Here is a 21,740-nt window from a genome sequence, read left to right as displayed (position 1 = left end):
TTCCGCGCGGGCCCCCCCCCCCGTGGGTCGGGCGCCGCGGAGGCTCCGCGGTGTCCGAGCCTCCGGCGGCGACTCCGTCGAGGGTAGCTGCCCTGCGGGCAGGCACGAGCTGGGCTCGACAGATGCTGCTGAGGTCCGTGCGGCTATATGCCGCACGGCGTGCGGCGCGCCCTGCCCGCAGGGCAGCCACCCTCGACGGAGTCGCCGCCGTCACCCGTGAACGAGCCTCCGGCGGCGACTCCGTCGAGGGTAGCTGCCCTGCGGGCAGGCGGAGACCGAGCTCGACAGATGCTACTGAGGTCCGTGCGGCTATATGCCGCACGGCGTGCGGCTTGCGAGCAGCACCACGTGCGGGGCGCCCTGCCCGAAGGGCAGCCACCCTCGACGGAGTCGCCGCCGGAGGCTCACCCGTAACGAGCCTCCGGCGGCGACTCCGTCGAGGTGGCTGCCCTGCGGGCAGGCGAAGGCCGCGCGCGACAGATGCTACAGAGGTCCGTGCGGCTATATGCCGCACGGCGTGCGGCGCTGTTCGACCAGGTACATTCATGCGGCGAGAAGCCGCAGGGCGGCCACGGCGTGGCGTGGCTCGGCACAGGCCGGCATCGAGGCAAACCGCGGATATGTACATGCCGTGGCGGCGGGTCTGGCCCGGCGAGGCGCAGTGTCTAGCGGCGCTTGTATTTCTGCGGTCAGCTCGGCCCGGCGCGCACTTACGTCGTCGATGTTGCGGCGGCGGGTCGGGTCCATCTGGTTGGTGACGCCCATGAGCGTGTTGGAGACGGCCTCGGACGCGCCGATCATGGGCCGGATGATGGCGACCGGCGCGGTGCGGGCAAAGGCCGCGGCCGCGTTCTGGGCGGTGCCGCCCTCGGAGGCCTCGGCCGGCAGCGCGGCCAGCACGTCCTTGGCGGTGCCCAGGTTGCGGGAGAGCGAGGCGTAGGCGCGCTGGAGGCCCTGCAGCACGGTGCGCGGCTGGTCGGCGTAGGCCGAGATGACCTTCTGGTGGTCGTCGTCGTCCGAGTCCGAGTCGTCGCCGACGCGGTAGAAGGTCTCGGGCGCGGCCTGGCCGGCGGGCGGGCCGCCGGTGAGCACGGCCTCGGTGTTCTCGAGCACGGTCTGGGTGCCGACGGCCAGCTTGGCGCCCAGGTTGACGAGCTCGCCGGTGGTGACCTTGACGAAGCGCAGGGCGCCCTTCTGGAGGCCGCGCACGACGCGGCCGTCGCGGCGGTACTCGGCCACGGGCACGGCGACCAGGTCGCGCACGCCGGTGCCGATCTTGACCAGCGAGGCCACGGGCGCGACGCCGGCGAGCACGTCGCCGAGCTGGGTCGAGCGGATGTCGGGCATCCAGATGTCGTTGAGCATGTTGGCCAGGCGCGGCACGCCAAAGACGCCGTAGAGGATGACGCCGCGCAGCACGATGGCCGCGTCGTCCAGGATGAAGAAGTTCATGAACTCGGTGGTGTGGCCGGAGCGCAGGCCCTTGTAGTCGACGCGCTTGGGCTTGTAGTCGAGGCGCAGGCTGACCTCGGCGATCTCGACGCGTTCTGGGTCAGCGGCGCGCGGGGGAGACTTACGGAAGAAGGGGATCTCGGTGGGCGCCGGCGGCGGCGCGGGCTCGGGCCGGAACTCGAAGAACCGCGTCAGGAACTCGAGCGCGTCCTGGTCGACGTAGAGGCGCAGCGGCAGCACCGTCACCTTGAGCACGATCTCGGACGTGGGCAGGGACGGCGTGGGCCGCACGTTGACGAGCTCGACGTGCGCCATGCTGGAGCCCGTCTCGCGCTCGTGCGGCGTGTGCATGTACGTGACGAACTTGCGCCACGCCGACGTGGGCACGTTGTCGAAGACCTCAAAGTCGCGCACGCGCACGTCCACCGAGTTGACGAGCTCGGCGCCGTCCGGGAACAGCACGACGTCGACGCCGACGCCGCGCAGCTCGATCTGGATCTTGTTCTTGCGCGACCGCTTGAGCCGCAGCCGCGACCGCCGCCGGCGCGCGTCGCGCCGCGACCCCGCAGACCCGTCGTAGTGGCTGTCCTGGTCGTCGATCTCGTCGTTGATGGCCGTGGCCAGCTCGCGCGGGTCGCGGCCGGGCGGGATGCCGATGTAGATCGAGTTGAGCAGGAAGTCGCCGATGATGGACTCGTCGTCCGAGTCGTGGCCGGCGCGCCGGTCGAGCGCGCGCGTCTCGACGCGGCCGACGGCCTCGGAGATGACGTCGCGGGTGCGCTGCCAGTCGTAGCCGTCGTGCAGGTTCCAGAGGACGTGGACGTCGCGGACGCGGATGGTGAGCGTGTGCGCGGCGGGCGCGGATCTGCGGTCAGCGGCGCCGGCGGCGACGGACCTCTTGAGCGTGTCGATGACCGAGCCGGCGCCGAAGTGGTCCTCGAGGATCTGCAGGCTGGCGGCGGCCTCGGAGATCTGGCGGGCGAGCGCGGCGGGGTCGGCGGGGGAGGAGGGGCCGGAGGGGCCGGAGACGCCGGAGGCGCCGGACGGGCCAGACGGGTCGCCCCCGCGGCCGCCCAGCGCGCCGCCGTCCGCGCCCAGCGCCCCCGCCAGCGCCGCCGTGCTCCGCTGCAGCAGCCGCGAGTGCACCGGCCCCGGCACCGACCCGTCCAGCGCGCCCGACAGCCCCGCCGACGACAGCACGACCGACTCCTCGTCCGTCCCCAGCGACCCCGCCAGGTAGTCGTCCTCGGCGTCCTCGGCCACGGCCGCCGGCCGCGACGCCACGCGCACCGGCGTCTGCGCCGCCCCCGTCCCGTAGTAGCTCTCGACCACGTCCAGGCCCAGCCGCGGGCGGTCGCCGAACAGCGTCGAGTACGCCGGGCCGGTGTGCAGCTCGGCCGCCTTGAACGCCAGCTCGTCCACGTCCGAGAAGGTGTCGACCGGGTCCACGGACACGTTGTAGCGCGCGTCGTCGGCCAGCACCTCGACCGGCGGCTTCAGGCCGTTGAACAGCTCGACCAGGGTCTGCGTCGAGTCCGCGCACGTCTCCACAAAGAGCAGGTCGTCCTTGACCTCGATGTCGGTCACGGTGGCGCCCGTGGCCGGGTCCTTGCTCAGGCGCAGCGAGACCGCGGCCGTGGAGATCGACGCCACGTTGACGTAGCCCAGGCCGGCCCACGGCGACAGGTGCTCGACGATGTGCACGCGCGCGGGCCGGGCCGGCGCCGGCTGCAGGTGCGCGCGGTCGTCGACGACAAACAGCGTCGCCCGGCGGATCTTGAGCGCGGCCACGAGGCCGGCGTTGAGGTTGGGCGTCGACCCGGACGCGTGGCCCTCGGTGATGACCAGCAGGCCCTTGCAGGCCGCGCCCTGGGGGTTCAGGCCGACCGCGCAGTCGCGCAGCGCGACCGCGAACCGCAGCGGCGCGGACCCGGTCAGCGTGGACTCGAGCGCGCTGTCGTCGTCCGAGTCGTAGCCGGCGACGAGGTCGTCGCCGGCGTGGAGGAACCCGTCGGCGTCCTCGGCGTCCAGCAGCGGCGAGCCCAGGATCGACGAGCGCGTGCGCCCGAGGGCCTGGCCCATGTTGGCGACGTCGGCGGCGTCCGCGGCGGGCCCGGGCGCGGCGGCGGCGAGTTTGGCGGCGAGCGCGAGGAGCTCGACCGAGTAGTCGACGCAGACGTTGAAGAGCTCGGCGGCGACGGAGCCGCCGCGCACCGAGAGCGCGACCATGGGGCGGCCGGCGACGTGGTCGAGGGCGGGCCCGACGAGGGGGAGCTCGGGGGCGGCGGCGGGCCGGACGGCGGCGCGGACGGCGGCGGCCTCGACGTAGACGTCGTCGGGCGCGCGGAGAACGACGCGGACGCCGCCGAGGGCCACCGACGCCGCGGCCTGCTCGCCGGCGGGCGCGGGCAGCGGCACCGTGGCGTTGACGGCGGCGAGCGCGACGCTCTTGGCGACCCAGGCGGCGGCCGGACGGGCGGGCGCGGCGAACCGGGCCGCGAACGCCTGCAGGTGCTCGGCGGCGGCGGCCAGGCCCTCGAACGACGCCCGCGGCTCGACGTCCACGCGGCCGACGGCGACGCGCGTGCCGACGGCGACGGCGACGGTCGCGCCGTGCTCGGCCGTGTCGCGGACGAGCTCCGTGGCGGGCGTGGCGTCGACGCGGATGTCGCGGACGACGACGTCGGCGACGTCGCCAAACACCGACAGCCGCGCGTCGCCAAACACGAGCGCGCCGCCGGCCAGCACGGCCGGCGCGGCCGTCAGCACCAGCGGGCGGCCGTCGACGTCGACGGTGGCGCGGATGCCGCCCATGCGGCCGGACACGGACGGCGCGGCGTCGTTTTGCGGCGTGGCGCGGCCGTCCGGGCCGGTCGCGCGGCCGTCCGCGCCGGCCGCGCCGGCCGCGTTCAGCGCCGCGACCGACGCCAGCAGCTCCGACATGGACGCCGAGAACAGCAGCAGCTCGGCAATGGCCTCTGCGCCGATGTCGACGTGCAGGTCGCGCGGAATGTCGACCTCGGTCTCGGCCAGCGCCGTCGACACCGACACCAGCACGTCCGGGCGCTCGGGCGGCACGGCCGGCGACGCGTAGGCCAGCACGGTCGCGCCGCCCCGCCGCGCGTGCACGCGGTCGACGCTGACGACCGTCGTCGTCGACGTCTGCGGCGGCCGGTAGGGGTCCGTCTCCGGCAGCAGCTCGCGGCGCAGCGACGCGGTCAGCGTCGACAGCACGAACGTGACCGCGGCCGGGTCCACAAAGGCCACCGGCGCGCCGTCCAGCACGGCCAGGTCGGAGGTCGGGCAGACCTCCACGGCGTCGACCAGCAGCGACACCTTCGTCGCCGCCTCCGCGTCCGGCCGCTCGCGCAGGGTCTCGGTCGACGCCGCCGGCGACTCCGGCCGCCGGCGGTCCAGGTACGCGGCCAGCACGGCCAGCAGCGCGTCCACGACCGGGTTGAGCTGGGCCAGCCCCGTCTGCACGGTCCCCACGGCCACGTCCACGGTCTCCAGCGCGCCCGTCACGGCCACGTCCGCGCGGTCGCAGTACATCAGGCAGGCCGCGCCCGGCGGCGTGGCGTAGGCCGTGGCGGCCGCGGACGCGCGCACGTCGCGCGACGCCGCCAGCGCCTCGGCCTCGCCCGTCGACAGCGCGCTCATGTAGATGCTGTCGGCCTCCTCGCGCGAAAAGTACATGCTCTCGTGCAGGCTCCCGCGCGGCCGGCGCCGGCCGCCGTCCAGGCTGATCTCGGCCGGCCCGTCGTCGTCCGCCGAGCTGTCGTCGGTCGACGACTCGGTCGTCGACGACGCGTAGTCCGCGCCGGCCGCGTCCGGCGGCGGCAGCGCCAGCTGCAGGCCGTCCAGGCGCACGCGGCGCACGCCGTTCTCGGTCGCCAGCGTCGCGTGCGCCACGCGGCCCTCCAGCACCACGCCGTCCATGATCACGCGCACAGACAGCTCGCTCATCTTCACGCGCAGCTGCGACAGCAGCCCGTCCAGCATGCGCGTCATCAGCGACTTGAGCGACAGCCCGGCGCCGTACCCGACCTGCTCGTCGTCCGGGTCGTCGTACGGCGTCCACGCGCCGGGCGTCTCGGCCGCGGCCTCGGCCGCCGCCGCAGCCTCGGCCGCGGTGTCGGCCGCGTGCAGAATCGACGCCTCCAGCGCCTGGCGCGTGTCGCCGTTCTCGTTCAGGAAGTTGGCCGCCAGGTCCGACGTCGTCCGCGTCATCAGCTCCGCCACCGTCGGCGCCGACGGCGACGGCGCCACGGCCACCTGCACGCCCGCCAGCTCCACGTCCACCGGCGTCGTCAGGATGTTGGCCGGCACCTGCAGCGTGATGGTCGCCAGCACGCCGTGCCGCACGAAAAAGCCGGGCACCGAGATGGCCTGCGTCAGCGCGCCCGGCGGGCTACTCACGTCCACGTTCAGCCGCACGTTGCGCAGCACGATGCTCGAGTTGGTCCCGAGCTGGACGTCCAGGTCCTTGAGGTCGACGTCGTCAAAGATCGCGATCCGCGACAGCAGATAGCGCAGCACGCGCTTCTGCACGTTGCGGGGGAGCCACACTGGTCTCATCGCGGCTGCGTACGTCCCAGGAGTCGAGCGGCCGGTGTACCATCGGCCAGGCCTTTGCTAGATGCCGGTGCGGTCGTGCGGTCACGCAGTGGCGGCCGGCCGAAGTCCCAGCGATAGCGAGGCCGGGTAAGTCTGAGCTGTCAGGGGAACCCCTAACCCGCGCCGCGCCCCGTGCGGCGTGCCAGCTGGCACGCCGCACGCCGTGCGGCGCGGGATCTGCCGGAGGAGCCACCCGACCGAGTCGCCGGGACACCACACACGGCTCGCGCAGGCTGCATCGTCGGGCTGTTGGCGTGCCTCCGGCGGCGACTCCGTCGAGGTGGCTGCCCTGCGGGCAGGCGCGGGAGCCGCACGCCGTGCGGCGCGGTATGATCTGCCCGAAGGGCAGCCACCCTCGACGGAGTCGCCGCCCGGGGCGCACCCCGGCCCCCCGCCGCCCGCGGCGGCGCCCGCGGGGGGGGGGGCGGGGGCCGGCCCCCGAAAGCCCCCAATAACCCCCCGCCCCCCGGGGGCGGCGGGGGGCCCGCCCCCGCCCGCCGGGGGCGGCGGGCCCGGCCGCCCCCCCCCCCCCCCCCCCCCCCCCCCCCCGCCGGAGGCTCACCCGTGAACGAGCCTCCGGCGGCGACTCCGTCGGGGGTAGCTGCCCTGCGGGCAGGCACGAGCTGGGCTCGACAGATGCTGCTGAGGTCCGTGCGGCTATAAGCCGCACGGCGTGCGGCTTGCGAGCAGCACCACGTGCGGCGCAGGCCCTGCCCGCAGGGCAGCCACCCTCGACGGAGTCGCCGCCGGAGGCTCGCCCGTGAACGAGCCTCCGGCGGCGACTCCGTCGAGGTGGCTGCCCTGCGGGCAGGTACGTGCGGCTGTATGCGGCTATAAGCGGCACTACGCGTGGCGGGGTGTGATCTGCCCGAAGGGCAGCAACCCTCGACGGAGTCGCCGCCGGAGGCACGCCAGCAGCGCCGGCGGGCCTCCGTCGGACGGGCGCCGTGCGGCAGCCCGCGGCCGCGAGCCGCACGGCGTGCGGCGATGAGGCAGGTGGCGCCAAGACGCCACGAGGCCCGGCGGGTCTGCGGGCGGGCCCTGCAGGGCGCAGCGGGTGCCACCGCAGCGGGCGGTCGGACCCGGGCGGACGGCCTCACCTGGCCAGACCCGCGGCAGGTCAGCCGCCCCGCCCGGTCCCCGCTGCCTGGGCGCGGTCACGCGCCGCACGCGTGAAACCCGGCTCGGCAGCCCCTGTCCAGTTGCCCGCTAGGGCAAGCGCGGTGTCCCTTCATTAGCCGCGTCGGCGCTAACGCGGAGCGGCACGTTAGGCACTAGCGCCGTAATTTCGTGTCTATTTATACCGGGCGCGGCGGCGGGCGCGGGTGCGCGGACGGGCCCGGAGCGCCAGGGCCGGCCGGGCGCGGGCCGCGGGCGGCGGGGACGGGAGCGGGCTGCGAACGCGCGGCTGCAGGGCTGACTAGCGCGGTGTTCCGCGCATTTCCGCCCGGTCGCTTCGCGGCAGCCGCCAACCAGGCCACGGCGCCGGCGCTGGCAGGCGGCGCCCGTATGGCGCGTCATCGCGCGCTAGCCGTGCGGGTGCCGTTGCGAACGCCGTGCCGGCGGCGCGACCCGGCGGCGCCACGGTGCCCGGTCGGGCGCGCGGGCGCGTGGCCCGGCGCGCCCGGCGCGGGCGCGGCCCACGGCCGTCGCGGCAGCCGACCCGGGCGCGCGGCGACGGGTCGTCGCCGCGACCCGACCCCCGCGCTAGCGCACGCTGCATGCACGCTACACTGGGAGCGACGGCGCTAGTCCCAGCGCACGTCGGCGCGCACCGAATATCAGTCAAATTTTAATAAGCTCAAACTCTGGACCTTACGCGCTCAACTGCGCGCTTGCCTAATCTAGCGCGCGCTATGTGCGTCGTGGCGCTGCTGCGGCCGTGCCAACATTACGTCGCCCGCCGTATTCTACCCTCTTCCACTGTTTTATTAACTGCCGCCAGCGTTTGGCCACTTACGCAAGGTTGTAGAACCAGACGGCCGGGCGCAGCTAGTGCGGGCGTGCATTCCCACTACCACCCGGTCGTAATCAATATTTACGTCCTTCCCAATCGACCCAGATCAGGGTGCCGTTGTCGCGCGGGCGCGGGCGCAGCCCGGCCGCGGCCGGGCAGGGCCTGCGCCCCGGCGGGCCCTGCGCGCCGGCGGGGCCTGCGCGCGGGGCCACGCGGCGCCGAGCGCGCCGCCACGTGCGCGGCGACCCGCCCGGGCCCCGACCCGCGTCTGTTCTGGCCGACCCGCGCACCCGCCGGCGACCCGCGCGCACCCGCCGGCGACCCGCAGCCGCCCGCGTCGGCGTCCGACCCGCGCCGGGCGTGGTCGCGACCCGCCCCCGGCCGGCTGCGCGCCCGCGCGCTGCTAGGCCCCTCTCGGCCTACGCTCCATACGACCCAGCTTTTTATAGCGCAGGCGTTAGTACCCGGCCATTAGTACCCAGCCAGGCATAGATTTTATTTTGCGACTCTGACACTCTGGCCGTTCACTTCGCTCTCCCTCAGTTTTGTAAATTTCTCATTCCTCCACGACGAATAATTGCGAGCGCCCCCCTCCCCCTGCTCTCTGCGCCGCGGCCCTGTCTGCGCACCTCCCCCAGCTGACGATCCAGCGGCACCTGCGGCCACGATCCGCCCGCCCCGCCCGCCCGTCTGCTGCTGCGGCCGCCGCCGGCGCCCAGCCGATTCCCGCCCGCCAGCCGGCCCGGCCCCCCCTGCCCGCGCCGCCGCCGCCGCGCCCGATTGCCGCCGGCCGCTCGCCCTCCGCCGCGGCCATTGCGCGATCCGCGCCCGATCAGGCCGCCTCCGGCCGCCCGCCGCCCGCCCGACTGCTAGCAATGTGCCGCGCTCCGTCCTGCCGCTGAACCACAGATGACGACCCGCCCCGACCGTGCGCCCTCGCCTGGCGCCACGGCCGGGCCCCCGCACGCGCCGCCGTCGCCCGCGCGCGACCCGGCGCCGCCGCCGCGGCCGGCGCCGCTCCAGATCGTGACCGGCGGGCCGCCGGCGCCGGCGCCGCCGCTGTCGGCGGCGTCGTCCGCGTCGCCGCAGACGCCGGCCGCGACGCCGTCGCCGCGGCCGGCGCCGACGCCGCCGCGCACGCCGAGCGACCCCACCGCGCACATGCCCGGCGCGTTCGGCCCGGCCTCGGCCGAGCCCGTGCCCGCGCCGACGCTGCCGGCGGCGTCGCCCAATTCCAAGGCGCCGCGCCGCTGCGCGCGCTGCAAGAACCCGCTCTCGGGCACGTCGGTGCGCGCGCTCGGCGCGACGTACCACATCGACTGCTTCACGTGCGTCGACTGCGGCACGCCCGTGCCCAACCGCTTCTTCCCGCTGCCCGCGCCGCCCGGGTCCGACTACCCGGGGCCGCTGATCCCGCTCTGCGAGCGCGACTACTTCCGCCGCCAGGCGCTGCTGTGCTGCGTGTGCGACCAGGCCCTGCGCGGCTCGTACATCGTCGCGCTCGGCCGCAAGTACCACCTCGAGCACTTCACGTGCTCGATCTGCCCCGTCGTCTTCGGCGCCGACGACAACTACTACGAGCACGGCGGCGAGGTCTACTGCCACTTCCACTACCTCACCATCTTCGCGTCGCGCTGCGAGGGCTGCCACGGCGCCATCCTCAAGCAGTTCTTCGAGAGCTTCCGCAACGGCCGCCACCAGCAGTGGCACCCCGAGTGCTACATGATCCTGCGGTTCTGGAGCATCCGCATCTCGCAGTTCCAGCCGCCGCGGGCGCTGCCCGAGCGCCCGGCCGACCCGGCCGACGCGCCGCGCGCGGTCGACGCCGCCACCCGCGAGGACGTCCGGCTGCAGGAGCAGAAGCTGGAGAAGAAGGTCGCCAAGATCTGGAAGGTGCTGTCCGAGTTCGAGGAGGTCACGGCCGCGTGCATCTCGGACATGCTCCAGTACGCGTCCTCGGGCGCGTACCTGGACGCGGTGCTGGCCACCAGCCGGCTGGCGTACCGCATCAAGGTCCTGTTCGAGGCCATCGACCGCCTCGGCCAGTCGTTCTCGCTGGACTCGCTGCCGCGGTCGACCGGCAAGGAGCCCAAGATCCTGTGCAAGCGCGTGGTCTCGTTCCTGTCGCTCATCTCGCGCGCGCACGAGCACGGCGCCAAGCACATCGGCATCACGCAGGACCTGCTGGGCCTGGTCACCGGCACGGCGCACTACCTCAAGCTGCTGATCCAGTACGGCCTGCTGGGCGCGCTCAAGCTCGACCAGGCCGCGACCGACGTGCCCTACGTGGGCCGCTTCCTGGACTACCTGGCCACGCACAACACGCCGCCGGTGCCCAAGACGGGCGCGCAGAGCCACCTGCTCACGGACGCGTGCGTGACGTGCCAGAAGGGCATCGAGGACAAGTGCCTCAAGCTCAACGGCGCGCGCTGGCACTACTCGAGCGCGTGCTTCGAGTGCGCCGTCTGCACGGCCTCGCTCGTCGGCTGCGAGGACACGGCGTACTGGTCCAAGGACTTTCGGCTGCTGATCTGCAGCAACTGCGTGCCGCAGTCGGTGCGCGACCAGACGTCGCCCGCGCCGTCGGCGCTGTCGTCGCCGAGCTCGTCGAGCAACCAGGTGTCGTCGGTGGCGTCGCTGACGGCCACCGCGGCCGTGCTGAGCGTGGGCCCGGCCCCGGACACGAAGCCGGCCCGCATGGCGGTCCCGCCCGAGGCGCTCGAGGACGCGAGCTACGTGCGCGGCTTCAAGGTCGTGACCAAGCTGTCGCAGTACTCGTTCCTGCTGCAGGTCGCCCTGCGCCGGCTGTTCTACGTGCTGGACCAGCCGACCGCGGCCGACGGCCAGCCCGAGAACGGCGGCCTGCAGCGCGCGGCCTCGACCGACCGCGTCGAGAGCGTCGAGGGCTACGTCAACACGCTGACCGACATCCGCCGGATGTCGTCGCAGCGCCTGAGCCGGACCATCTCGAGCTCGGGCCGCAAGTCGCGGCACTCGCGCATCGAGCCGGCGGCCAAGACCGAGGCCGAGCTGGCCGCGACGCAGGTCGCCAGCCCGTCGTCGTCGGCGACGTCGATCCCGCCGCTCGACGGCGCGGTCAAGCCGCCGAACGGGCGCGCGCGCGACGCCAAGCCCAAGCCCAAGCCCGCGGCCAAGGACAAGGACGCCCGGGACGCGCCGGCCCCGGCCGACGACCGCGCGACGCCCTCGCCGTCGCGCGCGGCCGCCTCGCCGCAGCAGCGCACGCCGGAGAAGACCACGGCGATCTTCGGCGAGAAGTACCTCACGCTCGACGACATCCCGCGCATCCTCGCCGCCGAGCAGGCGCGCGAGCAGCGCCCGAACGCGTTCCGGCACCAGCGGCACCCGTCGCTCACGGCCGGCGCGCGGCCGCACCACCGGCTGGTGTCGCAGACCGGCAGCTCGCACAACGTCGTCCGCAGCACGGCCGGCACGTCGCCCTCGACCGACACGTCGCTCTCGAGCGCGATCGAGGCCGGCCGCACCAAGCTGCTCGCGACCGACAGCAAGCTCGCCAGCGCGGCCGGCAAGTACTTCTCCGAGCTCAGCGCGGACGAGCACGCGCACGTGCGGGCCGCGGCCGTCCACCAGCTGCACACGCTCCTGGCCGACTTCATCTCGCTGGCCGAGCTCAGCGAGCTCATCGAGGTGCGCAAGCAGCAGAGCTTCTGGGAGAAGTTCGGCAAGGCCTTCAACAAGAGCAGGGACGGCCCGGGCGACAGCAGCGCCGCGCCGGCCGAGTTCGCGCCGTCCGAGCGGCCGCGCAAGAAGGGCGTCTTCCGCGTGCCGCTCGAGATCCTGGTCGAGCGCAGCGGCGCGGACACGGACCTCGGCGTCAGCTCGGGCCGCGTGCGCATCCCCACGTTCCTGGACGACTGCATCTCGGCCATGCGCCGCAAAGGTAAGCCAGCGCCGGACCGCACTGACGCCAGACATGTCGGTCGAGGGCGTCTTCCGCAAGAACGGCAACATCCGCAAGCTCAAGTCGCTCGCCGAGCAGCTGGACAAGAGCTCCGACAGCGTCAACCTGGAGGACGAGAGCCCGGTCCAGCTGGCCGCGCTGCTCAAGAAGTTCCTGCGCGAGCTGCCGGACCCGCTCATGACGTTTCGGCTGTACCGGCTCTGGATCCTCTCGCAGCGCGTCGTCGACGACGACGCGCGCAAGCGCGTGCTGCACCTGACGTGCGCGCTCCTCCCCAAGGCCCACCGCGACTCAGTCGAGGTCATCCTGCACTTCCTCAACTGGGTCGCGTCGTTCTCGCACGTCGACGAGGAGAGCGGCTCCAAGATGGACATCCACAACCTGGCCACTGTCATCACGCCCAACATACTCTACTCCAACAGCAGCCACCCCGACGACGAAAACGCGCCCACGTCCGCCGGCACCGACTACGACGGCACCAACTCCGAGTCGGTCGGCGGCCTTGTCGGCGACAACTACTTTCTCGGCATCGAGGTCCTCAACACGCTCGTCGAGCACCACGAGGAGTTCTCGGTCGTGCCCGACGGCCTGCTCGACGCCGACTAGCCGCCCCGCCCGCCGGCCTGCCGAGCCACGCATCGCATTCGCCCGAAGCTTGGTGAGCTCATTTTGGTTTTTGGTTGAAAAAGTTCTGGATCGTACGGATAGGGCCCGGCCGCGCGCCGGGCAGTTGCTAATACCGATGCTCGGCATCCTCTCGATGTATACTTAGCCACGAGAGCCCGCACTGCTTCGTCCTCGCGATCGAAATGTATTGATATATATCTGTTATAGTGGTCATTTTCCTATGCTATACTACTCTATACTATACTATACTACTGTTCTACATTGTTATTTTAGTTTGCTGTAAGATGGGATTTACTGAGCTTAGCAAGGGTTCATATACTATGATATGTTTATTGTTTAAAAGAACTGGGATTGATTTGTTTGAAAATACCGAACACGTGTCGGGCGACACCATCGCCTGTGTCTTTCCTTTTCTTTGTATTGTCAGCGGAGACCCGCCAAAGCGAGAGAGCTGGAGCGTTAGCGCTTGTTGTATTATCACTTGGTTAATTTTATGATTTTGAGATAGCGGCGGGTGGCGGGGGGCGGGAGTGGTGGGCGGCTGCATGCGCGGCGGGCGGGTGCGCGGCGGCTGCATGCGCGGCGGCTGTATGCGCGGCGGTTATATGCTCGGTGGCTATATGCGCGGTGGCTATATGCGCGGTGGCTATATGCGCGGTGGCTATATGCGCGGTGGCTATATGCCCAGCGGCTATATGCCCAGCGGCCATTTGCGCGGCGGCCGTGCGGCTACGCACGCGCGCCGCCGCCCGCTGCGTGCGCCGCACGCCGCGCGGCTCACGGCAGCGTGTCCCGCTTGATCTCCTCGTCCGTCGGCGGCACCTGCTGGTCCAGCCCCGCGATCTCCACGCCCGTGGCCTTGGTGGCCTTGATGGTCTCCTTGATGCCGTCCAAAAACTCGTCCACGGCCGGGTCCGGGCCCAGATCGAGGTCCGCGTCCAGCTGCGCAAACACCTCCTCCATGCCCGGCACGTCCATGTCGCTCTCGTCCAGAATGCCGGCCAGGCTCGGCTGCTCGGCGAGCAGGCCCAGGCTGACGTCCTCCTCCGAGAAGTCAAACAGGCGCATCGGCCGCAGCATGCCCAGGCTCTCGAGCGCCATCCGGACGTCCTCGGCCCGCGGCTCGCACTCGGCGACGTCGTTCTGGAAGCTGCTGTGCGCCAGCAGCGAGTACGACAGCGACCGCGAGCACAGCGTGGTCAGGTACCGGATGGTGATGTCCGTCAGCGTGTCCAGCACGGACGGCGGGCAGCGGTCGATGCCGGCCGAGCGCAGGATCTGGGTCAGCACGTCCCGCGCGCGCACGCACCTGCGCCGTACTGATCCGCAGCAGCGAGTAGTACAGATCAGAGCTCATTTCCTGCGGGCCGGGGGGGGGCATATGCTTGTCGGCGGTAGGACGCGGTCCTGGCAGAATCGTGCGCCGTCGTCGCGCACGCGATGCTGTGCGATGCGCCTCGCGCGTTCGGGAGGCGCGCCGGGTGTGCGCGGCGTGCAATCAGCGTCCGGGGGCTCGATACCGTGGCGTGCGGTTCTCTCAGCCCTGGCGATCCGTCGCGGTGCCCTGGCGACGGCGCCGAATTTTCGCGGTGGTGTACTGTCACGTGACCCGCCCGCGCCCCAAAAAAAATTGGACAAGTCCGGGTTCGAACCGGAGACCTCCAGTAGATCAAGTCCCGCACACGCGGTGTCAATGCAAAACTGGCGCGACTACCAACTGCGCCACATGCCCTCACATACACGATAATTTGCAAAATGCCTATATAACGCATGTGACTCTTCCGACCGATCCGGGCGCCGCGGCCGCATGCGCCGACCGCGCGTGCCGGCTCGCCTCTCCGGGCTGGCGTGCGTCGCCAAGCCGCAGCGACAGCGCAGCGTGCACAGCGTGCTCAGCGTGCTCAGCGTGTGCGCACGGGCACGAACAAGACAAACAACGAGCTCCCAAACTCTGGCCGCCACATGGCAAAGCAAAAATGCTTTCGTAACAAACGCCGCGTTCGTCGCCGCGCTCGATCCTTTCGGAGATGGGCAAGCCTATGCACTCTTTCGAGCGCGGCCGCCCGTGGGCCCGGGGCCTGCGGACGCCCCGCAGGCCGCCCCGCGCCCGGTGGCGCTTGCATATTTTGAAACAGTTCCTTTACCTATAAAACGAGTACGAAAGAAATACCCAACCTTAACTAAGAATACATGACATTACGAAACAGAATCGACATTACAGCGTTGAATAGTAAGCCAGATTCGACTGCTGAAGTGTACGCCAGAGTCCATCTGTACAAAGGAAAGAGATCAGGCAAAACAAAAGCACAAAAAATAAGACGCAGAAAGAGAAAAGATCGTCGGTCAGGCTAGCGCGCTAGCCCGACACGGCGCGAACCACGGCGGCTCGCTTAGGCAACGACCTCCTTCTTGGACTCCTCGTCGGCCTCGCCCTCCCAGTCGGGCTCCTGGTCGTCGTAGACGTCGTCGGTCCGCGACTTGATCGAGAGCGTGGGCTTGACGGCCGCGGACTCGAAGGTCCAGTTGGCCAGGGCCTGCTCGCAGTCCATGATGATCTGCTTCGAGGCCTCCTGGCCGTCGTAGGCCGCGCGGGTCTCGCCGGGGGTGACCGGCGAGTCGTCGATCAGGTCCAGGAGCGAGATACCGTAGTTGGCGATCATGGCCAGCTTCTCCGAGTGCTCGCGGAGCGCGTCGAACTGGTACGCGAACGCAGCCTTGAGCTTCTCGCGGGTGATGTTCGAGAGCTGGGCCTCGGCGACCAGCGACTCGGCCTCGGCGCGCACAAGCTCCTGCTCAAGAACGACGATCTTGGGCGAGTTGGGCTCCTTGTACTTGAGGTGCGCGATCTGGTCGGTGATCTTCTGCTTGCGGTCGCGCGAGGGCTGGACCGAAGCCTCGATGTTGCGGATCGACTTCATGGTGATACGGTACTGGTCGTATCTGTCGATGAACTGGTCCTCGAGCTCGCCAATCTCGTAGATGAGGACGCCGAGCTTGTCGGTGACGTCAGAGACGTCGTCGTCGCACTCCTCGCCCCACAGCGAGAGCTGCTTGGCCGACTCGCGACGCTCGCGCGAGACCAGCTCAATTGAACGCATCACGTTCTTCTCCATCTTGACGAGCTGCGCCAGCTTGCGCGACAGCTCCGGGCCGAACGAGCCCGCGGTCGAGCGGCGGAACGTGTGCGCGATCGAGCCCTTGCCGAAGAACCGGCCGGCCTTGGTCGACGACGGCGGCGGCGGCGGCGTGGTCAGCTGCTGGGCCGTCGGCGCACGGCTGTTGCGCATAGAGTAAGTGCGGTGCATGGTGATGTTCGACTGTTCGTCAGCAGGGGCCCAAGCACGCCCCGCGAACCGCGGCCCAAGCGGCCGCGGGACGGGAGCTGTCAAACTTACAGTCTGGCAACTGTTATATCCGATAAGCGGAGAAGAGCAGTAGTAGGAAGATAGAGAGAAGGATTATTTCTCGGACGACCAAGTGTTATATATCGTAGGGGCACCTCCATATCCACGTAATAAACAAAACGCTATTATATAAGCGATCATCATCCGGATTGGGAATCGACGTCACACGTGTGGCTAGTAGATCACCAGATCGGCACCTCCCTAAAACTATTGGGGCATAACTCCCAGAGCCGCAGGCCGCCGTCGGCGGCGCACGGCCACATGCAGCTGCACTTTTACCTCAGTGCGGCGTCAGCCTGCTCAGGCGCATGTCTACTGCCTAAATGGCCATTCCGAGAAGAGACTGATTAGCTGCGCGCACCTAACGCCGACCAATGTTCCTTGTGCATGCCCTCGAGTGCGGACGGGATGACGACTATCCTTAACTGAAAGAGGAAATTCAATATGTCGGACATGGAGGCTAGACCAGGTGCACGGAAGATTACGTTCTGCAAGAGGCGTAGGGCGTGCGGCTTGAGCCGCACCCAGGATCTCGGGCCATTGCACCCGACCCCCGGCGCTGGGCGCGCGGCCGCCCGCTGCGCGGCGGCGACAGCGCCTGCTCTGGCCGCGGCTGGGGCCGGCCGCGCGCGCGCGGGCGCGGCCGCCGTGCCCGCCCGGCCGCCAGCTGGCAGGTGTTCGGTCCCGGCCATGCCTGAACGAGCCGAAGTACGGCCGAGCAGATTGCCGCTAGCGCATGCGGCAGCCAAGATCGGTAGCGTAATCTGCCCGGGAATTGGGTTTCATGGTTGCCGCCAGCCGCGGCCGGGCCTCGGTGGGCAGTGTCCCGGTCCGTCGGCGCGTGGCATCGGGCGACCCGACGCGGCGGCAGAGCAGCCCGCGCGGCCGGCCCGCACGCCCACGCGGCCGGCCGGTGCCCGTGGGCTCGCCGGCCGCCGTGCGCGCGGGCGGGGGTGTCCGCCTGGCGGGCGCCGCGCTTGCGTGCGGGACAAAAGTGCGCCGATACGGCTACGGCCAGGCACGGCGACAAGGCGCCGCACCGTAGTGTGCAGCCCACGGCCGCAAGCGCCGTGGCGCGCGCCCAGCTACCACCGGCGGCCGTGCCGACGCCGGCCGAGGCGCCGTTGGTGGCCCGCCAGTGGACCCCCGCAGCGCACGATTGGCCGGCGCCGGCGGCGCAGGCGCCGGCTCGCGCGCTCATGCGGGCAGATACCGCTGGCGGCGGGCGGCCAACGGCGGTCGGCGCCGCGCGCTCGGCGCCAGCCACCGCGGGGCCGCTGCCAGCTGGCCGGCCGCCCGGGCCTCGCGCGCCCGCTGTCGGACGAGCCGGCTAACGCGCCCTACGCCCGTATCGTAGCGCGAGCCAAGGGCCGCGCGCGCTGACGGCCCCGCGGACTGATAGCGCCCGATAGTGCCGGACCAATTGCCTGGCCGGAGCGGCCACGGCCGCAGCGGACCCGCCGCGGACCCTGCGGCCGCCAGCGCCGGCCCCGGCCGGACCGCCGCTGGCAGGTTCCATGCGGGTAACGGGTCACGACTCACGCCTCCGCACCCGTTCGGGCCAGCGCCCAGCCGCCCGGCCGCGCGAACCCTAACGAGCGGCGGCCGCGGTGTCACCCCGGCGCGCGCGCGCCGGAGCCCAGAGCGCCGCGCCGGTCACCCCACGCCGCATGCACGCCGCCCGGCGCGGCTAGTGGCTCACACCCGTTATCGCCCCTGCGTCGTCGCGTGACCCGCGAGTCATCGCCCGCGTCATTGTGATCGGCGCGGCTCATCATACTGCCGTCATGCTGCTCGCTTGGGCCCTGCCGTCTGACAGCGGCCGCCTATCGTCGGCTAAATACGCCGGTGGGACTTACCCGGCCGTCGCCGAGTTATCTCCCCGGCGCCGCTCACGAGCCCCGTAACCATGTTCCGCAGCTTCTACGCGCGCTACAACGCGCTGCTCACGCAGCGGCCGCTGCTGACCCAGGCGACGACCTCCGGCGTACGTGCGTGCGTGGGCGTGCTGACCCCAGTTTCTCTTCGGCGCCGGCGACGCCCTCGCCCAGACGCTCTCGCCGGGCAAGGACGAGCGCTACGATTACATGCGCACGGCGCGCATGAGCTTCTACGGTGGCGTCATCTTCGCGCCTGTCGTGTCGCACTGGTACCGCTTCGTCACCAAGACCATTGTCATCCCCGGCCGGCCGAATCTCGAGGCTGTGGCGCGCATGACCGCTGACCAGACGATCTTCGCGCCCAACGGCATTGCCGCGTTCTACGTCGGCATGGGCCTGCTGGAGGCCAAGTCCTGGGACGAGATCAAGCAGGACCTGAGCGACAAGTGGTACCCGACGATGGTGGGCAACTACGTCGTGTGGCCGGCCGTGCAGATCATCAACTTCCGCGTAAGTGCCCGCCCGACGCCGCTGACGCCAGTTCATTCCGCTCGCCTACCGCCTGCTGTTTGTCAACAGCGTGTCCATTGGCTGGAACGCGTTCATGTCGTTCATCAACTCCGAGCCGGACGTGGGCGAGGCCCTCCACAAGATCGAGGAGGCCGAGGAGGCCCTCGAGGAGAAGGCCGTCGAGCTCGAGAAGAAGGCCGAGAAGGTCATCGAGCGGCGCCACTAGCGCTTGGACACCCGAGGCGCGGGCACCGCGGGCTCGCTGGCGCTGTACGTGAATACAAGGGTTTGCACGAGCATGGCCTATGGCCGCCGTAGAGAGGGGGGAAATGCGGTCGCTGGCGATGCAGGCGCCCGCGGCCGGCTGTGCCCCGTGCGGGGCCGTGCGCGCGGCTGACGCCGCCGCTGCGGCTGACGCTGCCGCGACGCGCCGCCGGCTGCACCGCCGCGCACCGCCGCGCACTGCCACGCACTCAGCGCACTGCCACGCACTGCCACGCTGTGCGGCGTCGTGCGGCGCCCGGCGGCTATATGCACACCGCGCGTCCTCTGGCGATGCGTCATATTTGGCGCGCTCGAGCCATTTCCCACCACCCCCACCACCCTTCCGCCGCTACCTTCCGGCGAACAGCTGCGTGGACCGCAGCATCCCCGTCCGCACCTCTCGTCCACCGTCGCCAACATGCCTGCCATCCCGTCGCTGCTCGACACGGACCTGTACAAGCTCACGATGCAGGCCGCCGTGCTCGAGCACTTTCCGGCGGTCCCCGTGACGTACCAGCTCAAGAACCGCACGCCCCAGAAGAAGCTCACGCCCGCGGCATTCGAGTGGCTGGCGGCCGAGATCGCGGCCCTGGGCGAGCTCGCGTTCAGCGAGGCCGAGATCGACTATCTGCGGACGTCCGTGCCGCAGCTGCCGCTGGCGTACCTGGACTACGTCAAGACGTTCCGGCTGCGGCCGGCGGAGCAGATCAAGCTGGCGTACGACGACGCCGCGCAGGACTTCTCGATCGAAATTGGCGGGCTGTGGGTCGAGACAATCCTGTACGAGATCCCGATCCTGGCGCTCGTGTCCGAGGCGTACTTCCGCTTCGTCGACACAGACTGGGACACGGCCGGCCAGGTCGAGCTGGCCGAGCGCAAGTGCCTCGACCTGCTCGCGGCCGGGTGCTCGTTCTCGGAGTTTGGCACGCGGCGGCGCCGCAGCTTCGCCGTGCAGGAGCTGGTCATGCGCGGGCTCGTGGCCGGCCACGAGCAGTTCGTGGCCGCGCACGGCGGGTCGACCGCGGTCGGCCTGCGCGGCACGTCCAACGTGCACTTTGCGCGGCAGTTCGGCCTCGTGCCCATCGGCACGGTCGCGCACGAGTGGATGATGGGCATCGCCGCCGTGACCGGCGACTACGACCACCCGAACGCGACGGCGATGACCAAGTGGCGCGAGACCATCGGCGACAAGTACGTCGGCGTGGCTCTGACCGACACGTTCGGCACGGACGCGTTCCTGCGCGACTTCACGCACCCGCTCGTCGACATCTTTGCGGGCGTGCGCCAGGACTCGGGCGACCCGCTCGTGTTTGTGGACAAGATCGCGGCCCACTACGACGCGCTCGGCGTCGACAAGTCGACCAAGGCCATCGTGTTTTCCGACTCGCTCGACGTCGAGGCGTGCAAGCGCTACAAGGCGGCGACCGACGCCAAGGGCATGATCGCGTCCTTCGGCGTGGGCACGTTCCTGACGAACGACTTCCGCGTCAAGTCGTCGCCCAAGGACAAGTCCACGCCGCTCAACATCGTCATCAAGATCGCGACCGCCGGCGGCAACCCGGCCGTCAAGATCTCGGACAACATGGCCAAGAACACTGGCGACCAGGCCACCGTCGACCGCGTCAAGGTCCAGCTCGGCTACGTCGAGCGGACGTGGACCGACGGCGACGAGGCGACGCGCTGGGACGCGCCCGAGACAAAGTAGAGATAGATATATACACTAGACCAGGTAGCTGTTGACCCAGAGCTTGACCACGTCCGTCCACGAGCCGTCGAGGCGGCCGATGGCGAGCGCCTGCAGCCGCGCGGCCGCGGCCTCGTGCTCAGCCTGCCAGAGCGCGGCCACGTGGTCGTAATCGCGCTCGATCATGTCAAACACGGCCCGCTTGGCCGTGCTGTCGTCGGCGGGCGCCAGGAAAAAGAGGTACCCGAGCAGCGTCGCGCGCACGCCGGCGGACGGCTCGATCTCGCCCAGCAGCTCGTCGGCGACGGCGAGCACCCCGCGCGCGTACACCAGGGCGCCGAAAGCCGCGTCCGCCACGGGGAGGCCGTCGCTGCCGGCCACCTGGGGCGTCTCGTGCTTGATGTAGCGGAGCGTGCTCCGATCCAGACCGCCCGTGCCGGCCGGCGGCTTGGCCGAGCGCACGCCGAACTGCTCGCAGAGCGCCTTGCCCTGCCGGTGCAGCACCGACGGGATGACGTAGTTGCCCGGGAACCCGACAGCCTTGGCCACTGCCGGCCGAAAAGTCTTTTCGTACGCGGTGTCGTTGACCACGTTCACGTACGCCACCAGCGCCGGCAGATTGTGCTGCAGGTACGTCTCCAGGGCCTTTGCGCGGGCGTCCGCGGGCTCGGCTGCCGTCTCGGCCGCCAGCGTGCGCTCGATCGACGCCAGATTCGTGTACCGCTTGCCGGTCGCCGTCGAGTGCAAAATCGGCGTCGTCGTGCTCGGCGACGTGGCGACGGTCACGGCCGCCCGGACCTGGCTCGGCGCGTCCGCCAGCTTCAGCAGCACGATCAGCGCCTCGGGCGAGTACGTCGGGAGGCCATTGCCGGCAGGGGGGGGGATGATCAGGTCGAACATTGGTGTGGGAGGAATTGCCGGGAGCGGTTTTATGCGCCGCAGAGCGTGCGGCTCAGCGCCCACTTGCGCCAGCTCCGAGCCGTCGCCAGTCGCGACGTCACGTAGCCGCCTGGGGCAGTCGTGCAGTGGGCCAGCACTGCGGCAGCCGGGCGGCGCTCCGCTGAGGGCAGATGGCTGTGGCAGTGCCAGCGGCCAAGCCGCACAGTGTGCGGCTGATTTCCAGTGTAGAGCTGGACAGCGCGCCGCCGTCCTACGGGTCGACAATGACGTGCGCCAGGCTGCTCATGTCACACGAACCACACGTACGCGCGTTCCTGTTGGGGTGCAGTTCGTATGACGTACAGCGCACCCGTGTGGGCACGTGCAATCGGCCCCTGCGCCGCCGTGGTGGCGCTTGGCGGCAATAGTTTAAGCGGCCCGGCTCAGCTGGTGATCCTCTGGCGAGGGTCCCGTCTAGGATGGCCTCTTGCGGGCAGGCGCAACTAGGCCTGGGCGGCGACTC

At 70.7% G+C, this 21,740-nt stretch overlaps 7 protein-coding genes and 1 non-coding gene across 8 annotated transcripts; 3 read left to right on the top strand and 5 right to left on the bottom strand.

Moving 5' to 3' along the window:
• Window positions 1-522: 522 nt before the first annotated feature.
• On the bottom strand, window positions 523-6,168 carry V1510DRAFT_427722 (uncharacterized protein). The gene is made up of 5 exons (XM_066935224.1): window positions 5,872-6,168; window positions 2,348-5,841; window positions 1,578-2,317; window positions 715-1,547; window positions 523-683 (listed from the first exon to the last, which is right to left on the bottom strand). The coding sequence occupies exons 1-5, from the start codon at window positions 6,028-6,030 to the stop codon at window positions 666-668; spliced, it is 5,244 nt and encodes a 1,747-aa protein (XP_066791719.1). The 5' UTR covers window positions 6,031-6,168; the 3' UTR covers window positions 523-665.
• Window positions 6,169-9,187: 3,019 nt separating this feature from the next.
• Window positions 9,188-12,575, top strand: V1510DRAFT_358627 (uncharacterized protein; the record flags this gene model as incomplete). Its single annotated transcript, XM_066930929.1, has 3 exons — window positions 9,188-10,570; window positions 10,742-11,948; window positions 11,980-12,575. The coding sequence occupies 3 exons, from the start codon at window positions 9,188-9,190 to the stop codon at window positions 12,573-12,575; spliced, it is 3,186 nt and encodes a 1,061-aa protein (XP_066791718.1).
• Window positions 12,576-13,256: 681 nt separating this feature from the next.
• V1510DRAFT_409015 (uncharacterized protein) lies at window positions 13,257-14,143 on the bottom strand. The gene is made up of 2 exons (XM_066932511.1): window positions 13,906-14,143; window positions 13,257-13,874 (listed from the first exon to the last, which is right to left on the bottom strand). Exons 1-2 carry the CDS (start codon window positions 13,975-13,977, stop codon window positions 13,374-13,376), a joined length of 573 nt encoding a protein of 190 aa, XP_066791717.1. The 5' UTR covers window positions 13,978-14,143; the 3' UTR covers window positions 13,257-13,373.
• Window positions 14,144-14,227: 84 nt separating this feature from the next.
• V1510DRAFT_t1 lies at window positions 14,228-14,328 on the bottom strand. Its single transcript has one exon. It is a non-coding gene; the product is annotated as a tRNA-Ala (tRNA).
• Window positions 14,329-14,718: 390 nt separating this feature from the next.
• V1510DRAFT_409013 (Eisosome component PIL1/LSP1) lies at window positions 14,719-16,329 on the bottom strand. The gene is made up of 2 exons (XM_066932510.1): window positions 15,992-16,329; window positions 14,719-15,913 (listed from the first exon to the last, which is right to left on the bottom strand). Exon 2 carries the CDS (start codon window positions 15,899-15,901, stop codon window positions 14,987-14,989), a length of 915 nt encoding a protein of 304 aa, XP_066791716.1. The 5' UTR covers window positions 15,902-15,913; window positions 15,992-16,329; the 3' UTR covers window positions 14,719-14,986.
• A 1,508-nt stretch (window positions 16,330-17,837) lies between these two features.
• Window positions 17,838-18,686, top strand: V1510DRAFT_427718 (uncharacterized protein). Its single transcript, XM_066935223.1, has 3 exons — window positions 17,838-17,987; window positions 18,019-18,390; window positions 18,422-18,686. Exons 1-3 carry the CDS (start codon window positions 17,910-17,912, stop codon window positions 18,614-18,616), a joined length of 645 nt encoding a protein of 214 aa, XP_066791715.1. The 5' UTR covers window positions 17,838-17,909; the 3' UTR covers window positions 18,617-18,686.
• A 386-nt stretch (window positions 18,687-19,072) lies between these two features.
• Window positions 19,073-20,359, top strand: V1510DRAFT_358550 (Quinolinate phosphoribosyl transferase; the record flags this gene model as incomplete). The annotated part of the gene is made up of 1 exon (XM_066930924.1): window positions 19,073-20,359. The coding sequence occupies one exon, from the start codon at window positions 19,073-19,075 to the stop codon at window positions 20,357-20,359; it is 1,287 nt and encodes a 428-aa protein (XP_066791714.1).
• Window positions 20,360-20,477: 118 nt separating this feature from the next.
• V1510DRAFT_427716 (uncharacterized protein) lies at window positions 20,478-21,241 on the bottom strand (the record flags this gene model as incomplete). The annotated part of the gene is made up of 2 exons (XM_066935222.1): window positions 20,478-20,482; window positions 20,515-21,241. The coding sequence occupies 2 exons, from the start codon at window positions 21,236-21,238 to the stop codon at window positions 20,478-20,480; spliced, it is 729 nt and encodes a 242-aa protein (XP_066791713.1).
• Between the last annotated feature and the right edge of the window lie 499 nt (window positions 21,242-21,740).

This window comes from Dipodascopsis tothii, assembly GCF_038497935.1.
Source record: "Dipodascopsis tothii strain CBS 759.85 unplaced genomic scaffold V1510scaffold_1, whole genome shotgun sequence".
NCBI classification, from domain to species: domain Eukaryota; kingdom Fungi; phylum Ascomycota; class Lipomycetes; order Lipomycetales; family Lipomycetaceae; genus Neoaidaea; species Neoaidaea tothii.
Note: the sequence above shows the minus strand (reverse complement) of the source record. Positions and strands in the feature narration are given on the sequence as shown.

Coding starts and splice junctions, on each gene's coding strand:
- V1510DRAFT_427722 (XM_066935224.1), bottom strand. CDS start 6,030: ATGAGACCAGTGTGGCTCCCCCGCAACGTGCAGAAGCGCGTGCTGCGC. Junction 5,842..5,871: donor ACGTGCGGCTGAACGTGGAC/GTGAGTAGCCCG, acceptor GCGCTGACGCAG/GCCATCTCGGTGCCCGGCTT. Junction 2,318..2,347: donor GTCATCGACACGCTCAAGAG/GTCCGTCGCCGC, acceptor CGCTGACCGCAG/ATCCGCGCCCGCCGCGCACA.
- V1510DRAFT_409013 (XM_066932510.1), bottom strand. CDS start 15,901: ATGCACCGCACTTACTCTATGCGCAACAGCCGTGCGCCGACGGCCCAG.
- V1510DRAFT_409015 (XM_066932511.1), bottom strand. CDS start 13,977: ATGCCCCCCCCCGGCCCGCAGGAAATGAGCTCTGATCTGTACTACTCG. Junction 13,875..13,905: donor TGCGGATCAGTACGGCGCAG/GTGCGTGCGCGC, acceptor GTGCTGACCCAG/ATCCTGCGCTCGGCCGGCAT.
- V1510DRAFT_427718 (XM_066935223.1), top strand. CDS start 17,910: ATGTTCCGCAGCTTCTACGCGCGCTACAACGCGCTGCTCACGCAGCGG. Junction 17,988..18,018: donor CCCAGGCGACGACCTCCGGC/GTACGTGCGTGC, acceptor TGCTGACCCCAG/TTTCTCTTCGGCGCCGGCGA. Junction 18,391..18,421: donor TGCAGATCATCAACTTCCGC/GTAAGTGCCCGC, acceptor CGCTGACGCCAG/TTCATTCCGCTCGCCTACCG.